At 48.6% G+C, this 19,438-nt stretch overlaps 1 protein-coding gene across 1 annotated transcript; it reads right to left on the bottom strand.

Annotated features, from left to right (window-relative positions):
• Positions 1–10,620: 10,620 nt before the first annotated feature.
• Positions 10,621–19,077, bottom strand: ARL6IP4 (ADP ribosylation factor like GTPase 6 interacting protein 4). Its single transcript, XM_029570985.1, has 6 exons — positions 18,954–19,077; positions 17,312–17,495; positions 14,751–15,053; positions 14,037–14,154; positions 12,344–12,413; positions 10,621–12,014 (listed from the first exon to the last, which is right to left on the bottom strand). Exons 2-6 carry the CDS (start codon positions 17,478–17,480, stop codon positions 11,958–11,960), a joined length of 717 nt encoding a protein of 238 aa, XP_029426845.1. The 5' UTR covers positions 17,481–17,495; positions 18,954–19,077; the 3' UTR covers positions 10,621–11,957.
• Between the last annotated feature and the right edge of the window lie 361 nt (positions 19,078–19,438).

Raw genomic sequence — 19,438 nt, 5'->3', positions numbered from 1 at the left:
ATATGTTTATTAACTCCTTCAAAAAAGTGAAGCAGATTTGTGAGGCAAGACTTGCCCTGGGTAAAGCCATGCTGACTTTGTTCCATTAAACCATGTCTTTCTATATGTTCTGTGATTTTGATGTTTAGAACACTTTCCACTATTTTTCCTGGCACTGAAGTCAGGCTAACCGGTCTGTAGTTTCCCGGATCGCCCCTGGAGCCCTTTTTAAATATTGGGGTTACATTTGCTATCCTCCAGTCTTCAGGTACAATGGATGATTTTAATGATAAGTTACAAATTTTTACTAATAGGTCTGAAATTTCATTTTTTAGTTCCTTCAGAACTCTGGGGTGTATACCATCCGGTCCAGGTGATTTACTACTCTTCAGTTTGTCAATCAGGCCTACCACATCTTCTAGGTTCACCGTGATTTGATTCAGTCGATCTGAATCATTAACCATGAAAACCTTCTCCATTACAGGTACCTCCCCAACATCCTCTTCAGTAAACACCGAAGCAAAGAAATCATTTAATCTCTCTGCGATGGCCTTTTCCCTGTACGTACCTGGATCAGTCCAGACCGTGGGTTATGTCCCCAATCCAGCAGATGGAGTCAGCACAAGCTTCGAGGGGGCGTCACCATATATGCTACTACCCCCTCTGCAGGAGTTCAGTATCTTCTGACTCCAGCAGATGCGAGTAGGGGACTCAGGGTTTCTCCCTGCTGTTGTAAATTAATCTTTTACCTTTTTGCTTCCTCTTTTTCTGGGCTTCTGCCTAGTTTTCTTGTGGATCAAGTTTTTTCACTTTAAAAAAAAAAAAAAAAAGTTAAATTCAAAGGTCAGACTGTGGGGAGGCGTGGCTTACCCTGTGTTGTTTCCTCTCCCGGTGCTGAAACCTAGTAGATAGGACGGGGTAAGTGGTACTATTTGTCTGTAATTTTTTTCTTTGCAGCTCTCCCCAACCCCGGGGCCTCGTGGCTGCCGGTGGTGCCGGTTTTTCAGCGCGTGTGCCTAGTGCAGCTCCTCGTGGGCTGCTGGGGCACACAGAAAACTTTTCCTCTGACGGGTTGTGAGGCCGGGAAGGCCCCCCCGCGGCGATTTTGTTCGGCGGGCAGTGCAGGCTTTCTGGGCCCCCCCGCAGCGGCGGTTTTTCACACGGCCCCCCCCCCCGAGGCTCAACTCAGTGCTCTTAAACCCGATTTTGCGTTGCTCTCTGCTATGCCCGGGAGGCGCGGGCCGGCCCCTCCCCCATTCCTGGCGGGAACGGCGGCCATTTTGCATGCCCAGCGCCCTGAGGGGAATCAGGCAGCACTGGAGGAGGGGGATTTAATTGCGGTTTCTCCGCCGATTTTTGCCGCCGATTTTATTGCCGGAGCAAGGCCCGCAGGGGCAGGGCCCAACGGGAGGTCCCCCCCCCCCCCGGAGCCCCCTCGAGCAGGCCGGGGTTCTCCCCGGAGTTTGTTCTTCTGATGCATACAGCATTCCTCCAGGGGTTGGAGGTTCCTGCGGGGCTTCCCCCTACCAAGATCCCACGGACGGCCTCCCCTTCACAGGCCCCCCCCGCTCTGGCGGGCGCAGGGGCCCCTCATTTTCACCCTCCAGCGCGGACTCGCCTTGCAGCCGCGGCTGTGGGAGCAGTGTCACGGACGGCCTCCCCTTGACAGGCCCCCCCCGCTCCGGCGGGCGCAGGGGCCCCTCATTTTCACCCTCCAGCGCGGACTCGCCTTGCGGCCGCGGCTGTGGGAGCAGTGTCAGGACCAGCGGATCCGGGGTCTGATCCTCCGGATTGCGGACAAGGGGACTCCATGCCTGAGGGTGACGACCCGCGCACGCTGCGCCTCTTCCAGAGGGACGAGCTGGATGACCTTATTCCACTTATAATTCAGGATTTGGATCTGGACCCACCGCCAGACCCGCCTGCCCCAGTAGCGCCGGCAGTCGTCACTTCTTCGAAGAAGGGGAACCCGGTCCTGGCAGCCCTGCGGCCCAGGGCTCGAGCGTTTCCCATTCACGAATCGTTACTGCAGCTTCTCACTGGAGAATGGGATACCCCGGAGGCTTCTCTGAAGGGCAGCCGGGCCATGGAAAAGCTCTTCCCACTACCGGAGGATTTCCTGGATCTCATCAAGGCTCCAAAAGTGGACTCCGCGGTGTCGGCGGTCACGAAGAGGATGACGATACCGGTGACGGGAGGAGCGGCCTTGCGGGATACGCAAGATCGCAAATTGGAGGTTTTCCTGAAGAGGGTCTTCGAGGTCTCCGCTCTGGGCATGCGGGCAGTGATGTGCAGTTCCCTTGCTCAGAGGGCGAGTCTTCTCTGGGTACAACAGCTGCTCACGTCGCAGGACCTGCCCGCTGAGGAGGCCGCCCAGGCGGACAGGCTAGAAGCGGCGGTGGCGTACGGGGCGGATGCCTCGTACGACCTGTTTCGGGTCCTAGCAAGATCCATGGTGTCGGTAGTGGCGGCACGGCGCCCCCTGTGGCTTCGCAACTGGGCGGCGGATACGTCCTCCAAGTCGAGTCTGGGCTCCCTGCCATTCAGAGGTAAGTTCCTCTTCGGGGAGGATCTGGATCGGATCATCAAGTCCCTGGGGGAAAACGCGGTTCATCGTCTGCCGGAGGACAGATATCGGCCTTCGAGAGCGTATGCCTCTTCCCGGACCAGAGCCAGGGCGCAACGCCGCTACAGGCCATCGGGCTCTAGACCCGCCGCCTCCAGGTCACAGTCCTGGTCGCGTTCCTTTCGAGGACGGAGGCCCGCCCGCACCACCCCCGGAGCAGGTAGCCCCTCTCCTACGACCTCGCAATGATGTCAGGCTCGCCCACTCCGCCAGCCCCAGAATTGGGGGCCGGCTGGCGTTTTTCTACCAGGAGTGGGCGCAGATCACCTCGGACCAGTGGGGCCTGGACACCGTAGAACACGGCTACGCATTGGAATTTGTCCGTCCCCCACAGGCAAGGTTCATTTTCTCCCCCTGCGGTCGGCGCTCAAGAGACGGGAGGTGCTGGCGACTTTGGACAGACTTCGGGAAATAGGTGCTATCGCCCCCGTGCCCTCCGGAGAGGTGGGCTCGGGTCACTATTCCATCTACTTCGCCGTGCCAAAGAAGGACGGGTCCTTCCGGCCCATCCTGGATCTCAAGGAAGTCAACAAGTCCCTCCGAGTGGTCCGGTTTCGCATGGAAACGCTGCGGTCCGTGATCACGGCGGTACATCGGGGGGAGTTCCTCGCCTCTCTGGATCTCACGGAGGCCTACCTGCACATTCCCATCCACCCGGCCCATCACTGTCTCCTCCGGTTCAAGATCCTGGACCAACACTTCCAGTTCATAGCTCTCCCGTTCGGATTGGCGACGGCACCGCGTACCTTTACCAAAATCATGGTAGTTGTGGCGGCAGCCCTTCGAAAGGAGGGCGTGCTGGTCCATCCTTATCTGGATGATTGGCTCATTCGAGCGAAGTCCTTCAGCTAGGGACCAGCAGCGGTGAGCAGGGTGGTACAGTTCCTGCAGTCCCTGGGATGGGTGGTGAACTTCTCCAAGAGCTCCCTCGTACCCTCGCAGCGCTTGGATTTTTTTTTGGGAGCGACCTTCGACACCCGGCTGGGCGAAGTCTTCCTGCGTCAGGACAAGGCGCAATCTTTGCGGGAGCATGTAAAGCGGTTCTCTGCGTTACAAGATCCCACCTCCTGGGACTACCTCCAGCTCCTGGGGGTGAGGGGTTCTACCATCGACATGGTCCCTTGGGCGTTTGCGCATCTCAGGCCCTTGCAGTGGGCGCTCCTCTCCCGTTGGAAACCAATTTCGCAGGACTACCAGATGATTCTTCCACTTTCGCAAAAGGCCAGGGACAGTCTGGGCTGGTGGTTGGATCCATCGATTCTGGCCCACGGCGTGTCTCTCGACTTGCCCAATTGGGTGACAGTAACCACCGATGCCAGTCTGCTGGGCTGGGGTGCGGTCTGCGATCAAAGCGCCACACAGGGGACGTGGTCCGCGGTGGAGGCGAAGTGGTCCATCAACCATCTGGAAACCAGGGCAGTCAGGTTAGCTCTGCGACACTTCCTGCCGCTTCTTCGGAACCGGGAGGTCAGAATCCTATCGGACAATGCTACCACCGTGGCCTACATCAACCGCCAAGGCGGCACGCGCAGTCCGCAGGTAGCGCTAGAGGCGGCGCTGCTGATGCAATGGGCGGAGCGTCATCTCGTCCGGCTAGCGGCCTCGCACATCGCCGGAGTGGACAACGTTCAGGCGGACTTCCTCAGTCGCCAGCTGCTGGCCCCCGGAGAGTGGTCTCTGTCCGAGGACGCGATGCAACTTCTAGTCCATCGGTGGGGAGCCCCCCAACTTGGACTTGATGGCCTCCGCTCTCAACGCCAAGGCTCCTCGCTTCTTCAGTCGTCGGAGAGAGCGCGGCGCGGAGGGAGTGGATGCGCGGGCCCTTTCGTGGCCGTCACATCTTCTACTCTACGCGTTTCCGCCGTGGCCCCTGGTGGGCAGGATGCTTCGCAGAATAGACAGCCGTCAGGGGACCGCGATCTTCGTCGCTCCGGAATGGCCCAGGAGGCCTTGGTTCGCGGACCTGCTACAGCTGGTGATCGACGGGCCAGTCAGGCTGGGGCACCTCCCCCGTCTCTTACGTCAGGGCCCAGTATTTTTCGATCAGGCAGAACTCTTTTGTCTTGTGGCCTGGCTTTCGAGAGGCGCCGCCTCCGGCGCCGGGGCTATCCGGAGGCGGTAGTATCCACACTGCTGCGGGCATGTAAGACATCGACATCGGTGGCCTATGTTCGAGTCTGGAAGGTGTTCGAGCTGTGGTGTGCTAGTCAGGACACGAGACCTACTAAGGCTTCGGTATCTCAGATCCTACAGTTTTTACAGGCGGGGGTGGTCAAAGGACTCGCCTATAATTCCCTGCGGGTACAGGTGGCCGCCCTGGGTTCGCTGTTGCGCGATGGCGGCTCTCTGCTACAGCATACGGACATTGCGCGTTTCCTCAAGGGGGTCAAGCATTTACGTCCTCCAGTACGGGACCCGTGTCCATCCTGGAGTCTCAACCTGGTGCTTCGCTCCCTGTCGGGACCACCGTTCGGGCCACTGCGCACTGCAATGATCAAGGATCTCACTCTCAAGGCGGTATTCCTGGTGGCCATCTGTTCCGCTCGCCGCATTTCGGAGCTGCAGGCTCTGTCGTGTAGAGAGCCTTATTTACGTTTCTCCGACTCTGGAGTGTCGCTTCGCACAGTGCCTTCCTTCCTACCGAAGGTAGTGTCTGCATTCCATGTGAACCAGACGGTGGAACTGCCGTCCTTTTCTTCCTCCGAGCCGAAGGCTCTCCGACTATTGGATGTCAGACGCACGCTGCGTCTCTATCTGGAGGCTACCAATGAGTTCCGGATTTCTGTCCATCTCTTCGTGCTTTGGTCCGGTCCCAGGAAAGGGTCTCCGGCCTCGAAGGCGACCATTGCGAGGTGGCTGAAAGCGGGTATTGCTGCTTCATACATTGGGGCGGGGCGGACTCCCCCGCCCGGCATAGTAGCTCATTCTACACGTTCTCAGGCGGCTTCCTGGGCGGAGGCTCGCTCCGTCTCTCCTCAGGAAATCTGCAGAGCAGTTACCTGGAAATCTTTCCACACGTTCTCGAGGCGCCTGCATCTCGCCTCTTCAGTCACGGGACATTTTGGTGAGCAGGTTCTCCGAGCAGGCCTCGCAGGACCCCACCCGAGTTAGGGAAGCTTGGGTACATCCCACGGTCTGGACTGATCCAGGTACGTACAGGGAAAAGAAAATTATTCCTTACCTGCTAATTTTCGTTCCTGTAGTACCATGGATCAGTCCAGACGCCCACCGCGCTTGGGTCTCAATCCTGCTCGACTCTTCTCTACGGGACTGTAGTGTGATAGGGCTTTCCCGACTCTTCAGTCTCACTGTTCTCACAGCCCACTACACGTTGGCGTGCTGTTTACACAGCTTCCTACCCGTTGGTAGGACGGTTACAATTTCTATTGATGTTATCCGGTTTACCGTTGCCGGTTCATATAAACTTGATCCACTAAAGGGGTTCTATTTCTCCTCGGGCTTTGATATACTCGATACTGAACTCCTGCAGAGGGGGTAGTAGCATATATGGTGACGCCCCCTCGAAGCTTGTGCTGACTCCATCTGCTGGATTGGGGACATAACCCACGGTCTGGACTGATCCATGGTACTACAGGAACGAAAATTAGGCAAGGAATAATTTTCTTATCTTCTCTAAGTGCCCCTTTAACCCCTCGATCATCTAATGGTCCAACTGACTCCCTCACAGGCTTTCTGCTTCGGATATATTTAAAAAAGTTTTTACTGTGAGTTTTTGCCTCTACAGCCAACTTCTTTTCAAATTCTCTCTTAGCCTGTCTTATCAATGTCTTACATTTAACTTGCCAATGTTTATGCTTTATTCTATTTTCTTCTGTTGGATCCTTCTTCCAATTTTTGAATGAAGATCTTTTGCCTAAAATAGCTTCTTTCACCTCCCCTTTTAACCATGCCGGTAATCGTTTTGCCTTCTTTCCACCTTTCTTAATGTGTGGAATACATCTGGACTGTGCTTCTAGAATGGTATTTTTTAACAATGACCACGCCTCTTGGACATTTTTTACTTTTGTAGCTGCTCCTTTCAGTTTTTTTCTAACAATTTTTCTCATTTTATCAAAGTTTCCCTTTTGAAAGTTTAGCACGAGAGCCTTGGATTTGCACACTGTTCCTTTTCCAGTCATTAAATCAAATTTGATCATATTATGATCACTATTGCCAAGCGGCCCCACCACCGTTACCTCTCTCACCAAGTCCTGTGCTCCACTGAGAATTAGATCTAAAATTGCTCCCTCTCTCGTCGGTTCCTGAACCAATTGCTCCATAAAGCTATCATTTATTCCATCCAGGAACGTTATCTCTCTAGCGTGACCCGATGATACATTTACCCAGTCTATATTGGGGTAATTGAAGTCTCCCATTATTACTGCACTACCAATTTGGTTAGCTTCCCTAATTTCTCTTAGCATTTCACTGTCCATCTCACCATCTTGACCAGGTGGACGGTAGTATACCCCTATCACTATAGTCTTCCCTGACACACAAGGGATTTCTACCCAAAAAGATTCAATTTTGTATTTAGTCTCATGCAGGATTTTTATCCTGTTGGAGTCTATGCCAATGTAACCTCTGCCCATGACACTGCCTGAGCCCTAATCTGACTAAGCAATGGCTTCTCAGCAGCCACCTATGCAGCTGTGACTACCTCCTTAATCCAGTGAGCTATAGTAGCCCGCAAAACCTGCTCACCCTGTGTACTTTCACAATGGAGGACAAACGAGGAATCTGTCTTCCTGAGAGGTCTAGAAACTTCCAGATAACTCTCAATATGTCTTAACATCCAAGAGTCGCAACAGGCAATATTCCTCCGCATCCCTCTTCCTAGCCAGAGACAGCAGGGGAAAAAGACTGATTCAAGTGAAAATCCGAGACCACTTTTGACAAAAAGGAACAGTATCAGCTGTATCACCCCTGGAGTCACTCGAAGGAACGGCTCCTGGCAAAACAAGGCCTGCAGCTCGGATATTCTGCGTGCAGAACAAATCACCACAAACACAGTTTTCAAGGTCAGTAACCACAAGGAAAGGTTACACAGCGGTCAAAATAGGGCCCGCTAAGAAATCCAAAACCAGATTAAGACTCCACAAGGGAGGACGAAGATGCTTCAGCCCTTTCAAGAAACGGCCCACATCTGGATGAACTGACAAGGGCCCTCTGTTCACCTCACCCCTGAAACAGGCTGGAAGCACTCACACACACCTGACGAGGGCAGCCTACCACATAGGAAAACATGCGAAAACACTGCCATGGCCTACCACGCAGTCCACAGAGAAAAGCCTAAACGTGGGGCCTAGCCCAAAAAGGCTGCTCAACCTGCCCACATCCCATAAGCTTCTCCAGAGGTGGGAATGAATGTCAGGTCAGCAACCAGAGGAAGGAGAAAGCCCTACAACAATCCCTCCTCCTTGTTTTGTTTTTAAGCTTTACTAAGCTCAGCCTGTCCAGGTTGAGTACAGAGTCTGTCTCTGGCTGTGGGGGAGAGGGACATATACAGTAACCGCCATGCTCCATGGTGGCTGGAAAAAAACAGCTACCGGCCTAAGGCACTCATCTGAGGGATCACAGAAATCACCTCAGGAATTCTCAACTGAGGGGGGGGGAAGGACCATTTTGGTATCACAGCAGGAAAGTGTGGCGAATTAAATTTCCTTCTTTCTCCTAAAACTTGAAGCAATCCCCAGTAGGGAGATGTGCATTCACCATCTGCTGGAGATGGTGAATACTGGAGGGCTGATGTCACTGCAGGGATATATATATATATATATACACACACACTGTGATGTCATCTTTGATCTGTCTCCATTTGCTGCTAGAGGTGCACCCACTGGTTCTGGATTCACCTGTCTGAATGCTAAGAAAAAAAATTCCTTTGTAGGGAGGAATAGCTCAAGACAATAGAGATGCTGCTAAAATCTTTTCTCCGCAAACTTTTTTTCTTCAGCTTGTTATATGCTCCAGTTATGTTTCTAGGGCCTTGCTTTATTGGTTACAACAGTTTACTGATGAAGAAGCAGATAGGTTAGAGTCCGCAGCTTATCTAGCTGATAGTTTGTGAGATGCTTAGGCTTTTTTCCAAGTCTTTAGCTCTATCTGAGGGAGCCAGAAGACTTATGGCTTCAAAGGTGGGCAGCAGATTCAGGTTCAAAATCTAGGCTGAGTAGGTTACCTTTCAGAGGCAAAAATGCTATTTGGAGAAGAGCTAGATAAACTGTGAATCCTGCTTCTCCCAAGCCTTTCCTAAAACTACCAGGGACAAACCAAGACCGTTTTTCCACATTAATCGCAGTAAGAATTTTTCTGTTGATAAAAGATCACATTCTGCTAATTGTAATTTAACAATCTTCTCAGATTTGTGCCACTTGGTCCTCCTGCCCTTATAGGCTTTGTGCAACAAAAGATCAAAATCTGAGAAAGAAGAAGCAGCAGCATATGAGTCCTCCAGGGCGTCGTCCTCACTGCCTGAAGGGGGCCCCTCTGTGCCTAGACCTCCTCCGGAGGTCACCACCACTGGAGACAACTGAGGAGGGCAATCCCCATCCGCGGCAGCCCTGCATTTGATTAAAATGGCCACCGATTCCGTGCTTAGTGGGAAGGGATTGTCCGTGAGCGGCCATGCTAGCAAGAACCTCCCAGGCTCACGCCACCTGGCAGACTTCACTACTGCCATGCTCCCCGAAGTGCCTTCCCCACCAGAGAGGCAATCGGGAGCATTTGCCGTCGTACGTCCCCACAAGCCGCACCAGGCATGAAAAATGGCACCAGGCAGCAAGTGCTGCTGGAGAAACGACCACAACACTATCAAGTAAGGCGCACAGCTGCCCCTGTCTGCTCTCCCCCAGAGCTGTCCTCCTGATCTTTTCTTAAACTTTTTTTTTTTTTACAACAAAAACTTTAATAAGTAATAAACAACTAATGAATAAGCACTTCCCTCAGAGAATAGTTGCAGGCTCAGTCCATCTCCAAGGACCAGTGAACCGGGACCCCCGCTTTTCAGCCCTGTCCCACAATCAAGGAGTGAGCTACAAAAGGGTCCCCTGATCCCCTGGGAGGCAAGCACTGCTGAAATCTGTAGTCCAATCTCTTTTTTTTTTGGCAAAACAGACTGCAAGCTTTGCACCTCCACCATCTGCTGGAGACAGAGAAATACTGAGTGACTGCAGGTGGCACCTCCTGTTAAATGGCAATAACAGGAGGTCTCCATCTGCTGGAGGGGAGGCAAAACCCAGGAGTTTGGACTGATCTGGGTACGTACAGGGAATTTAAATTTAGTGCTATCAGTCTTAACATAGCCCCATTTTGAACTCTTAGTCAAAGCAACTTTCACTTTAAAAAGTCTTTTTAGTTGCTATAGCATCTGCCAAAGAGTCATGTAGGCCTCTGTTTCTCAAATTCACAAACATTCGGTAATTTTAAGACCAGTACGCTCCTTTTTACCAAAGGTAGTCTCCATTTTTTCATATAAATCAGAGAATAGTCGTGCCTTCATAGGGCTAGGAGTGACCATAAGGGTTCCTTATGGGCACTTCATTTACTACATCTTAAAAGATATATCTGTCAATACTTATGTATTACCAAGAGTTTTAGAAACACAGCTAAATTATTTGTTCGGCAATAGAAAGGGAGCGGCAGTTTCTAAGGCAACTATGGCAAGGTGGATTAAAGAAAATGGATTTAAGCTTGTCCAAGTAGGGACTCTACAAATATCTATTGGCTTAATTGCCCCTAATTCTGCCCATGAAGTCGCTTGTGCTCTAGTAGAATGTACCTTTAAACCTAATGGAGCTATTGTTTTGGGCAACAGATATGGTAAAGAGAATTATCAAACATTACAGATTGGATGTTTTTGCCAAACAAGAAGCATCATTTGGTGCTTTGGTTCTAAAAGCAAGTATTCAGTCAATCCACCCGTAATATATGGGTCCATGTTCCTGACTGGTGCACAGAAGGACAAGGAAGATGAAATTATTACTTACCTGCTAATTTTCTTGACACCAGTCAAGAAGTCAACCCTAGATCGATTTTTTTTTTTTTTTTTTTTTTTTTAAAGTTCAAACATTGATATAAATCTGTTGGAAATGTGTGTTAATGATTTTCTATGTATATAATTTAATACTTTTAAATATGTAAGGAGTGGTGATTTATTATTTTCTTCAAGTAGCTCTAACAGTAGCACACGGGCATGTAGGATTTGAATGATGTCATGGGTAGAAGTGATGTGTTTAAAAAAAAAGAATGACCAACTCTGCCTCCAATGCTGCATGAGAGGAGTATTCCCACTTGTTCTTCCCGAGGGTGCAGAAGTATTTAGTTTGATGATTATATTCTGCTTTTTGGCACTTCAAGGTGCATCACATTCAGGTACTGTAGGTATTTCCCTCTCCCCACAGGGCTTACGATCTGTTTGTACGTGAGGCAATGGAGGGTGAAGTGACTTGCCCAAGGTCACAAGGAGCGACAGTGGGCCTTGACCCCTGGTGTCTCCTAGTTTGTAGCCTGCTGCTCTAACCACTAGGCTACTTCTCCGGGTAAGCAATTTCACCTTCCTCTAGAGGCTCTGCAGTGCATCCTGCTACCCTGAAAGCAAACCAGGCCCCAGCCAACAAGCCACGTCCAGCTTTAGCACTGCTTGGTTAAGCATGGAAAAGAGATGCAAATGTACAGCAGTAATTGCAGTAGAAAATTTCCCAGTAGTTTTCACACTATAACAGATCTGTGTTGAGTGAGCAGTGGCTCAACTCACATTTGGCTGATGCAAGCGGGCAAGCTGGCACTGCTCTGGGCACGAGGGGGCAGCTCCTCTAAGGTAAGTTACTGCACTAATCCACCCTGTCCTAAATTTATAAAGACACGAGCAGCAGTCTCTCTTTTCCTTTCACTTTTAATGCGATGGGGTTCTCCACCAGTCCAGGGAAAGACACTGATACACAGGAAAGCCAGGCCTGAAGACTGGTTCAGCAAGCCCCTTATTTTCACTTTTCCTTGTTGTGCACAATGGGGAAAAATACTCCGCCTTTTTCACAGCCCAGTGTGAGTCTGATCCATGAAGGAAGGCCATAAGGAGAGGGCTCACATTGTTCCGACTTAAGCTGAGCCGAGAAGGTGCTGTCACCATAATAGCACCTCACAACGTTTGAGCTTGCCCGATATAGTACAAGTCTGTGTCCGACGTGTTTGCTGGAGCCAGGCGAGTTCTGTCGTCCTGTAAGTCCAGACAGCACAGCCCAGCACTTCAGCTCCAAAGCTGGCTGACTGCTATCAGAAGAGCGATTCCCTCACCCCAGGCTTGGCACAGTCCAGGGAGGCAGCTGCGTTCTGTGGTTCTGCCTCCACACAAGGGTTACTGCAGCAGTCCTGACCTCATTTGGAAGGCGAGACCATCTCCTCGGGTGGCTTGCTGGAAAATAGTCAAATCAGCCATGCCATTATTGCCACAGAATTGGTTTTTAGATAATGTTTTTGTTTACCACAGTTTCCAAATTCTGCAATACAGATTTATACAGAATGTACTTTATCTTACAGCAGCTGGTGGAGCACCAGAAAATGCATTTATATCAAATCAGATGGTGAAATTCCTGGCCCTGGCTTTTGTATGGAAGTAGCTCAGCCTGTGAGAAAACACCCACCTATATTATTCACTAAACCTCAAACCATCACTGGACAGACAGCATGTATGAGTAAGCGGGGCACTTCTATCTTTTTTTTCCTCCTGCCAACAGGTTTTACCTTATTTATTTCCTTGTGTTTCTCTTTGCTCACGATTTCTTCTAAGATTTCCCCATCTCCTTTAATAAGCCTGTAAAAGGAACGCAGTATGAATGGCTCTGCCCTCTAATAACGTGGTTGCACTAAAATTAGGAATGCCACATTACCACCCTTCTCTCTTAAAAATGTGTGATAGAGCTTTCCGACAGTACAGTTAATACATTTCATAGACTGGTTCAGCATGTTCGATAATGTGTTGCAGGTTTTGATTTTTGTGTTAATTACCAGGTTTGGCAGGCTCTACAAACCTTTTACCCTTTAGACCTAAGGAGAAAAAAAACAAAGAAAAAAAATGCTCCAGCTCCCAATGCCTCATACTCTATTTATCCAAGGCAGCCTGGCCAGCTGTACAATAATAGCACCCTCAGGTGCTGTGGATCCGAGGCGCCTGCAGCTGGATAACATTCCCCTGAGCGGTGGCCAATCTGAGGCAAGGCTCTGCCTGTTTCTTAAAAGGGAAGGTCCAAAGAAACAAACCAGAAACCGATCCAAACCAGTGGTAGCAACCAAGACAAGAGAACCGGTGAACACCAAGAGTTCTTAATTCTGTGCAAATCATCACAAAAATCCCGACTCAGGCTGAGTTTTGCTCATTTGAGCTGCTTCAGGGGCTGCACGCCGGTTTGCAGAAGTGATCGCACTGAGGGATCATGCCTTGCTGGTGAGCTATTTTTTTATCCTAGGAGTGCAGCCATACGGTGGCTCTTGATTGAAATTGTATACGGAGATAGGGGGAGTGACTGGTTCAAGTATGAGAGAATATTAAGAGAAGCTGAATTGCTGCATGCAGGTAACCACCGATATCAAATTCAATAGCCCCTGAAGCAGCTCAAATGAGCGAAACCCGGCCTGAGTCGGGCTTTTTGTAATGATTTGCACAGAATAAAGAACTCTTGGTATCTGCCATTTTCTTTTCTTTGCTAAGAGGGTAAAATGGTCCTTTAGCTGGGGCAATGCCTGAGTATATGGGTAGGGCCCGTATGGGCAAAAAAAAATCTAGGTGCAGTTTTGGTGGGATAATTATCAAAATATTTGTAAATGTTCCCTTACCCACTGAGTAAAAGGGCCCTGTAGACGTTACACCAATATAAGCAATTACATGACTACCCCCCTAACTGTGCTGATCTTCATCTGTTAAGAACAAAATGTGGCATTTTTATTTATAATTTTACAGCCCCCAAGAAGTGTGGTGGTATTGGTTATGGATGAAAATACAAGAGGGAGAGCCCTTTCCTTTCCCTGGCTCGCATTCTCCCATTCAAACGCTTTCCACCTATACATCCTCCAATCTTCCCACTTACCCTTCCCATAGCCAGACTGCCGCTATCACACCCCCCCCCCCAATCTCCAAAGAGGAAAAGGATGAGATTTCCACTGCAGTGCGGCTGCATAATCCCCATCTTTCATTAGGGAGTGGATGTCTGGTTATTTTTAATTTGTCCTCTCTATTTTCTTTCCCTCTGCATTTAATTTTCCTCCTAGCTCCCTTACACCTTGAGCATGGGGGCACGGCAGGCTGGTTCAGATGAAGTGGCAGTGCTTCTGAGGGGATGGGATGGAAGAAAGCGGAGCTGCGGCTGGCTGCCAGCAGCAGTTGGGGGGGTTTGATTAGCATGGCTCTGTTCAGAGATTTAACTTTTACATGCAACTCAACCTTGTTCTCCCAGTCTCTGGATCTACCACTCTTCTGATTATGCTTTGCCTCATATCCCATTCTTCTTTGGTCATGGGTTTCATGGCCTGAATCCTGGATTTCTGTTCATCTGTCAAAGCTAGAAGCCAAACAGGGACATAGTTTACAGTAGGGAGAAAACCACCCAATCTCAGTTCTGACATGCACAGCTGATCCTTCTAACAAATGCTTGATAAGGCACGGCCTTATTCTACATATGACTCCCAACCCAGAATCCTGATGGTGGAGTCCACAGGAGAGAGGGAAGCCAGTAGCCTTAAGAATATACACAGCAAGTATCTTAAATTTACGTCAATTTTTTAAGGGGTTTTTTGGGGTGGGGGTGGGGGGGGGAAATCCCCACTTTTTTTTCTTTTTACAATTCTCAGTACTGTAACTCTAAAGCCATGCAAATAACCCAACTGGTCCAGCTCAGCTTTACTAAAACATTAAACTGTAACCAAAGCGTCAGCCATTACAATATGGCACCGGCAGCTTCTAGCGCATTTGAGTATGCTTGCAAAGCAACGGGAAATTAAATATATTAAAACAAATCTAGCTTAAAAACTGCCTGGTATCACCATAATAATACAAAAATCACAGGATACCAACAGCTGTTTCAAAACAATACCTAACAGGGAGAGCAGACGAGGCGCATGGTGAAAGGTTTCTTAAGTCCGGAAATTCAAACCTCACCTGGGCCAGGCTCTGCCTCAGCCTCTCGCTGCCACTGCGCCAGAGAAGGCCCAGGGCCATCATCCCTGGGCTGGGATTTCTTTTCTTTCACCTTCATTTTGTGTGTCTTGGACTTTTTTTTCTTCTTCTTCTTCCCCTTTCTGTCTTTGTGTTTCCTTCGTTTCTTCTTGCTGTGGCTCCTCTTTTTTGGGTTGGAATCACTGTCACTTGAGTCCTCTGAAGTGGAACTTGAGGAAGACGACACCTTAGAAGGTGAGGAGGAAAGGTTTTGCTTTCGCGTTGCTTTGGCTTTTTCGATTAGTACTGAAAGGAATGTGAACACAAACCAGGATTTAGAGTAGCAGTGCTTCCTGAGAAGGAAGGCTGCACCACGAGAACAGTATGGGCTCCTTTAAAACAAAAAAAAAAAAAAAAAGAATGGAAGGAACTCTGCGCCAAGAAAATATCTGGTAAGCCTTTATTTTCTTCCTGTGCTTGAACCCAAACTGAGTTCCAAGGAGCAGGAGAACAGCAAGGGTCTCTCTCTCATTTGCTTGGTCCCCACTTAAGGAAAGCCTGGTGCCTAAGAGGTCAAGCTAAAGAAGCTTGGCCAGGAGAGGGATGGGAATATTTCTCAGGGAGTTCATTAGGCACTAAATCCTAGGATCAAAATGAATTCATTAAGAAACATATTTCATTCGTGAACAGACTCCATACATGGGCTCAAAAGAGAGTAGCCAGCTGTGGGCAGCTCAAGCCTGACTACTGCACACAAATATGACAATGGCCTAAAAAATCAATGTAAAAACTGACTTGGATGCTGCATGTACTCTTTTTCTCCCCAGTTGCATACAAACATTGAACTTGTGCCCCCCCCCCCCCCCTTTATCCCTTCCCTAGAAAGCACAGGAACCATGCAATTAATCCTCATGTATGGCCTTCAAATATATTTTTATTTATTTATTTATTTAACAGCTTTTCTATACTGACATTAAAATACACATCAAGGGGGGTGGGGATAGGGGAAGGGATAGGATGTAACCACTAAAAAATGTCAAAACCTGTTGTATATGGTATTTTCATGTATGTTCTGCACGGTTGGACCTACTGTATTGTGTACATTTGTATTCTTTGGGAGTGTTGTGCTGAACGATTTTGTTTAATAAAATATCTTGGAAAAAAAAAATACACATCATATCGGTTTACATTGTAACAAAAAGGTAGAAAATACAATAAATAGGGACGGGGGAGGGGGGATAACAAAACAATAGAAAGACAGCGCTAATGGGGAGCTTGAGAGAAAGGAACTACACAGTGCGGACAACTAAGGTTAGTGGGAAAAAACTATTTACAGTGGTAGGGAACTGCGCGAAAGGCACGGACGGGGGGAGGGAGAGAGGTATAATTGCTCTAGGGGAACCTAGTGGGAATGCCAGGAATTTAGCTGAGGGAAAGGGGGAGGGGTAAGCAGAGAGAGCAAGGGTTGTTAATCTGGAAATGCCTGGCGGAAAAGCCATGTCTTTAGCATTTTCCTGAATTTAAAAGGGCATGGTTCCATGCGGAGGTTGCATGGTAGCGAGTTCCAGGTAGTTGGGCCAACTATTGAGAGAGCACGGTCTCTTGTTGCTGTGAGTCTGGCCTTCTTGAGGGGAGGGACTTGCAGAGTGCATTTGAGGTTGGTTCTGATGGGGCGATCGGCTTGCATGAGTTGGAACGGTTCACTGAGCCAGGAGGAGTTATTTTTGTAGATAGATTTGTGTATGATAGTGTTTTGAAGAGGATGCGGGATGAAATGGGAAGCCAATGTAGCTCTTTGAGTATGGGGGTTCTATGGTCGGTTTTGCGTGCATTACTGATAATCCTTGCAGTAGCATTTTGCAGCATCTGTAGTGGTTTGATGGTAGAGATGGGGAAGCCTAAGTATAGGGAGTTGCAATAGTCGAGTTTAGAAGATATGGTGGCTTGGATGACAGTTTTGAGGTCATGTGTGTGAAGGAGGGGTTTAAGCTTTTTTATGATATTGAGTTTGTAGAAACCTCCTTTTAGGACGGAGCTGACATGTTTTTTTAGGTTCAAGTGGGGGTCGATTAGGACACCAAGGTTTTGTACAGGGGGTTGTGAGGTGAGGGGTATGGCAGAGGAATCATTGGGGGGAATGAGCTTAAAGGTTTGTTGGTTGTGGAGGAGGAGGAGCTCGGTTTTAGATGAGTTGAGAGCAAGTTGCAGGGAGGTGAGTAGGGAGTTTATGGATGAAAGACATTTTTCCCAGAAGTTGAGGGTTGCGGATAGAGACTAAGGGAGTGGGATGATATGAGTTGTCACCTGTATTAGTCCTAATTCAATCCAATTCACATCTCCATAAGCTGCATGATAGATCTGTTTTACCAGTTCCACACATCTTTTACTAGTCTAATTATTATGCTTTTATCCTTTTACACAGAATTGTTCTATTTTATGTTTACTAACTTATTATACTTACATAGCATATCAAGATAAAGTATTCTTGAATTAAAAAAAAAAATCTCATGTCATGAGTTAGAGGGAAAAAAAAAAAGCTTCAATTTACTCTCAAAATGCATTACCTTCATTTTTCCTTGTGGAGCTTTGGCTGGGGTTTTGTGATTTAAATTTGATTTTTCTAGCGGGGGAAGAACTACTGCTGCTCCTGCTTGAGCTTTTCTTCCTTGGCCTGCTGCAAGATTCACTCCTGCTGCTGCTTCTCGCTCGCTTCCTTGAGTGGCTGTGAGCCATGGGAGTCTAGAGGGGCTACAGAACAACCAAAGATTTTCCATTAGCTCTACACCTGAATCCTTTCAGCAGCTTTGCTCTTGGGGTTTGAGTTCCTGTCGGGTCAGGGGCACCATACATTATGGGAGTGGGGGGTAGAAAAGTGATCAAACATGTCTTGGGTGACTGCTGGCTCACAGGTACAACTGAAGAGTCCGCACTGGAAGGACCAGCCAAGGAGCTTTAATTCAAGTCATGCTACCTGCTCATTTTGCTTTTGACCTGAGGAAGGGGTGTAATCTCAAAAGCTTGTCAATAAAGGTATCCTTTTATATTTTTTGTTGATCTCTACCTTTGCCAACTCCTGCTAAAACAGAAGGGCCTTTAGGGATATGCTATAATGTATGAAGAATTACTTCTTTGTGAACAATACTGGATGTACATGTTCAAATATTATTTTGCAAGTTGCCCTAATTTTCATTGTTCAACACCAGAATTCTAACATCTGCTAGGCACTGAAGCCTTGCAAAGACAACAACGTTGTCTATGGATGTATACAGGCTGAGGGTGGTCAAGTCCAATGCACTTACATGCAAGTCTCTGTAAGAGGCTGATTGATGGTTAGTGTCATCTTGCCAGTTTGCACCTCTCTGTCAATCACATATAGCATCTGAATCTTGACTGTCTAATTTCCTTGCATGGTTCTAGCAGAGCCCTGTTCTCAATTAGAACACATGTACTGGAGATTGCAAACTGACATATCAAAACTTGAAATTTGGTACTCCTTTTTTAGTGAGAGGATATTTATTATTATATAGAGCAGGGGTGGCCAACTCTGGTCCTCCAGCTTCACATCGCCTCTGCCTTTTAGTGTGAGGTGAATAATAAATTTATTTATTCATTCACAAACAGGCCAGGTTTTCAGGATCTCCTGAATGAATATGCATGAGATAGTTTGCATACAATGAAAGCAGTGCATGAAAATCTGTCATGCATATGCAGTGGGGATATCCTGAAAACCAGGGCTGTTTGTGGCTCTCGAGAATCGGAGTTGGCCACCCCTGCTATAGAGAGATAACAGTACTGCAGGTGTGGGCAGGTAAGGATACAGTCCGGTTGCCCGCTGACTAAGTCTTCCATCAGCTACCTCCCCTGGCCCATCTGACTGCTGTCGTAGCCAGAGGTCCGTGCATTTGGAGCATACGAGGACTAACGTCGCCAGCTCGCCCTCCACCTGCTCCGCCACATGGGGGGGGGTGTCTCCACCCCCGTTCCTGCGCATGCGTCCTCTGCTCCTGCAGAGCCCTGCCTTGCGGACCGAATCTCGCAGCGCCAATCCCTCCCCTCCTTTCCTAGCTAGCGCTGTCGGAAAGAGAAGCTCGGCGCCCATAACCTGAAATCCCAAAGCCGAGGAAGGAGACAAGGATCAGGTAAGACTTTACTAGCGGTCGTCTGAATTATTTTTTTTAAATAATGACATAAAAAAAAATCACTCACCGGCTTCTGTTTACAGTGACGACGTTCAACACTTTTAAGCGAAGTCCTTTTTGTCCCCCCCAAGTGTAAAATGAGTGTGTTTGCTCGTCTTCTTTCCTACTTCCGGTCTTTATGTGCATTGGTGAATAGTGTCCCCCCCGCCAGAGAATGGATGCCGGGACATTAGTTCCTAAGGCTTCACAATATAAACTGCGGCAGGGTTTATCTGAAAGTTTGCATTATGTTTTTGGGGTACCATAAAATCTCATTAGAATGGGCTAGTGCTTGGAATTCACTAACTTGACTGAGATAGACGACATTAATAGATGATTAAGCCTGGACTACTTCCATAGAAGGGTTTTGCACAACAGAGGTTTTACTGGAAAATAACATGGCTGAAAAAAAATGTACTAAACTGTTATATCGATTGTGCCAAACCCTGACCTAGTGATCTCACAGCCAGCAGGGTTGAACACAAGAAATATGCATGACGTAGAAGACTTAGT

Source organism: Rhinatrema bivittatum, chromosome 11 (assembly GCF_901001135.1).
Source record: "Rhinatrema bivittatum chromosome 11, aRhiBiv1.1, whole genome shotgun sequence".
Classification (NCBI taxonomy): Eukaryota; Metazoa; Chordata; class Amphibia; order Gymnophiona; family Rhinatrematidae; genus Rhinatrema; species Rhinatrema bivittatum.
Note: the sequence above shows the minus strand (reverse complement) of the source record. Positions and strands in the feature narration are given on the sequence as shown.

What these genes read in the sequence shown, in the direction of transcription:
- ARL6IP4 (XM_029570985.1), bottom strand. Translation starts at nt 17,480, where the DNA reads ATGGCTCACAGCCACTCAAGGAAGCGAGCGAGAAGCAGCAGCAGGAGT. An exon ending in CTCCACAAGGAAAAATGAAG is followed by an intron (nt 15,054 to 17,311) that starts GTAATGCATTTT and finishes CATTCCTTTCAG; the next exon opens with TACTAATCGAAAAAGCCAAA. An exon ending in AACACAAGGAAATAAATAAG is followed by an intron (nt 12,015 to 12,343) that starts GTAAAACCTGTT and finishes ACTATTTTCCAG; the next exon opens with CAAGCCACCCGAGGAGATGG.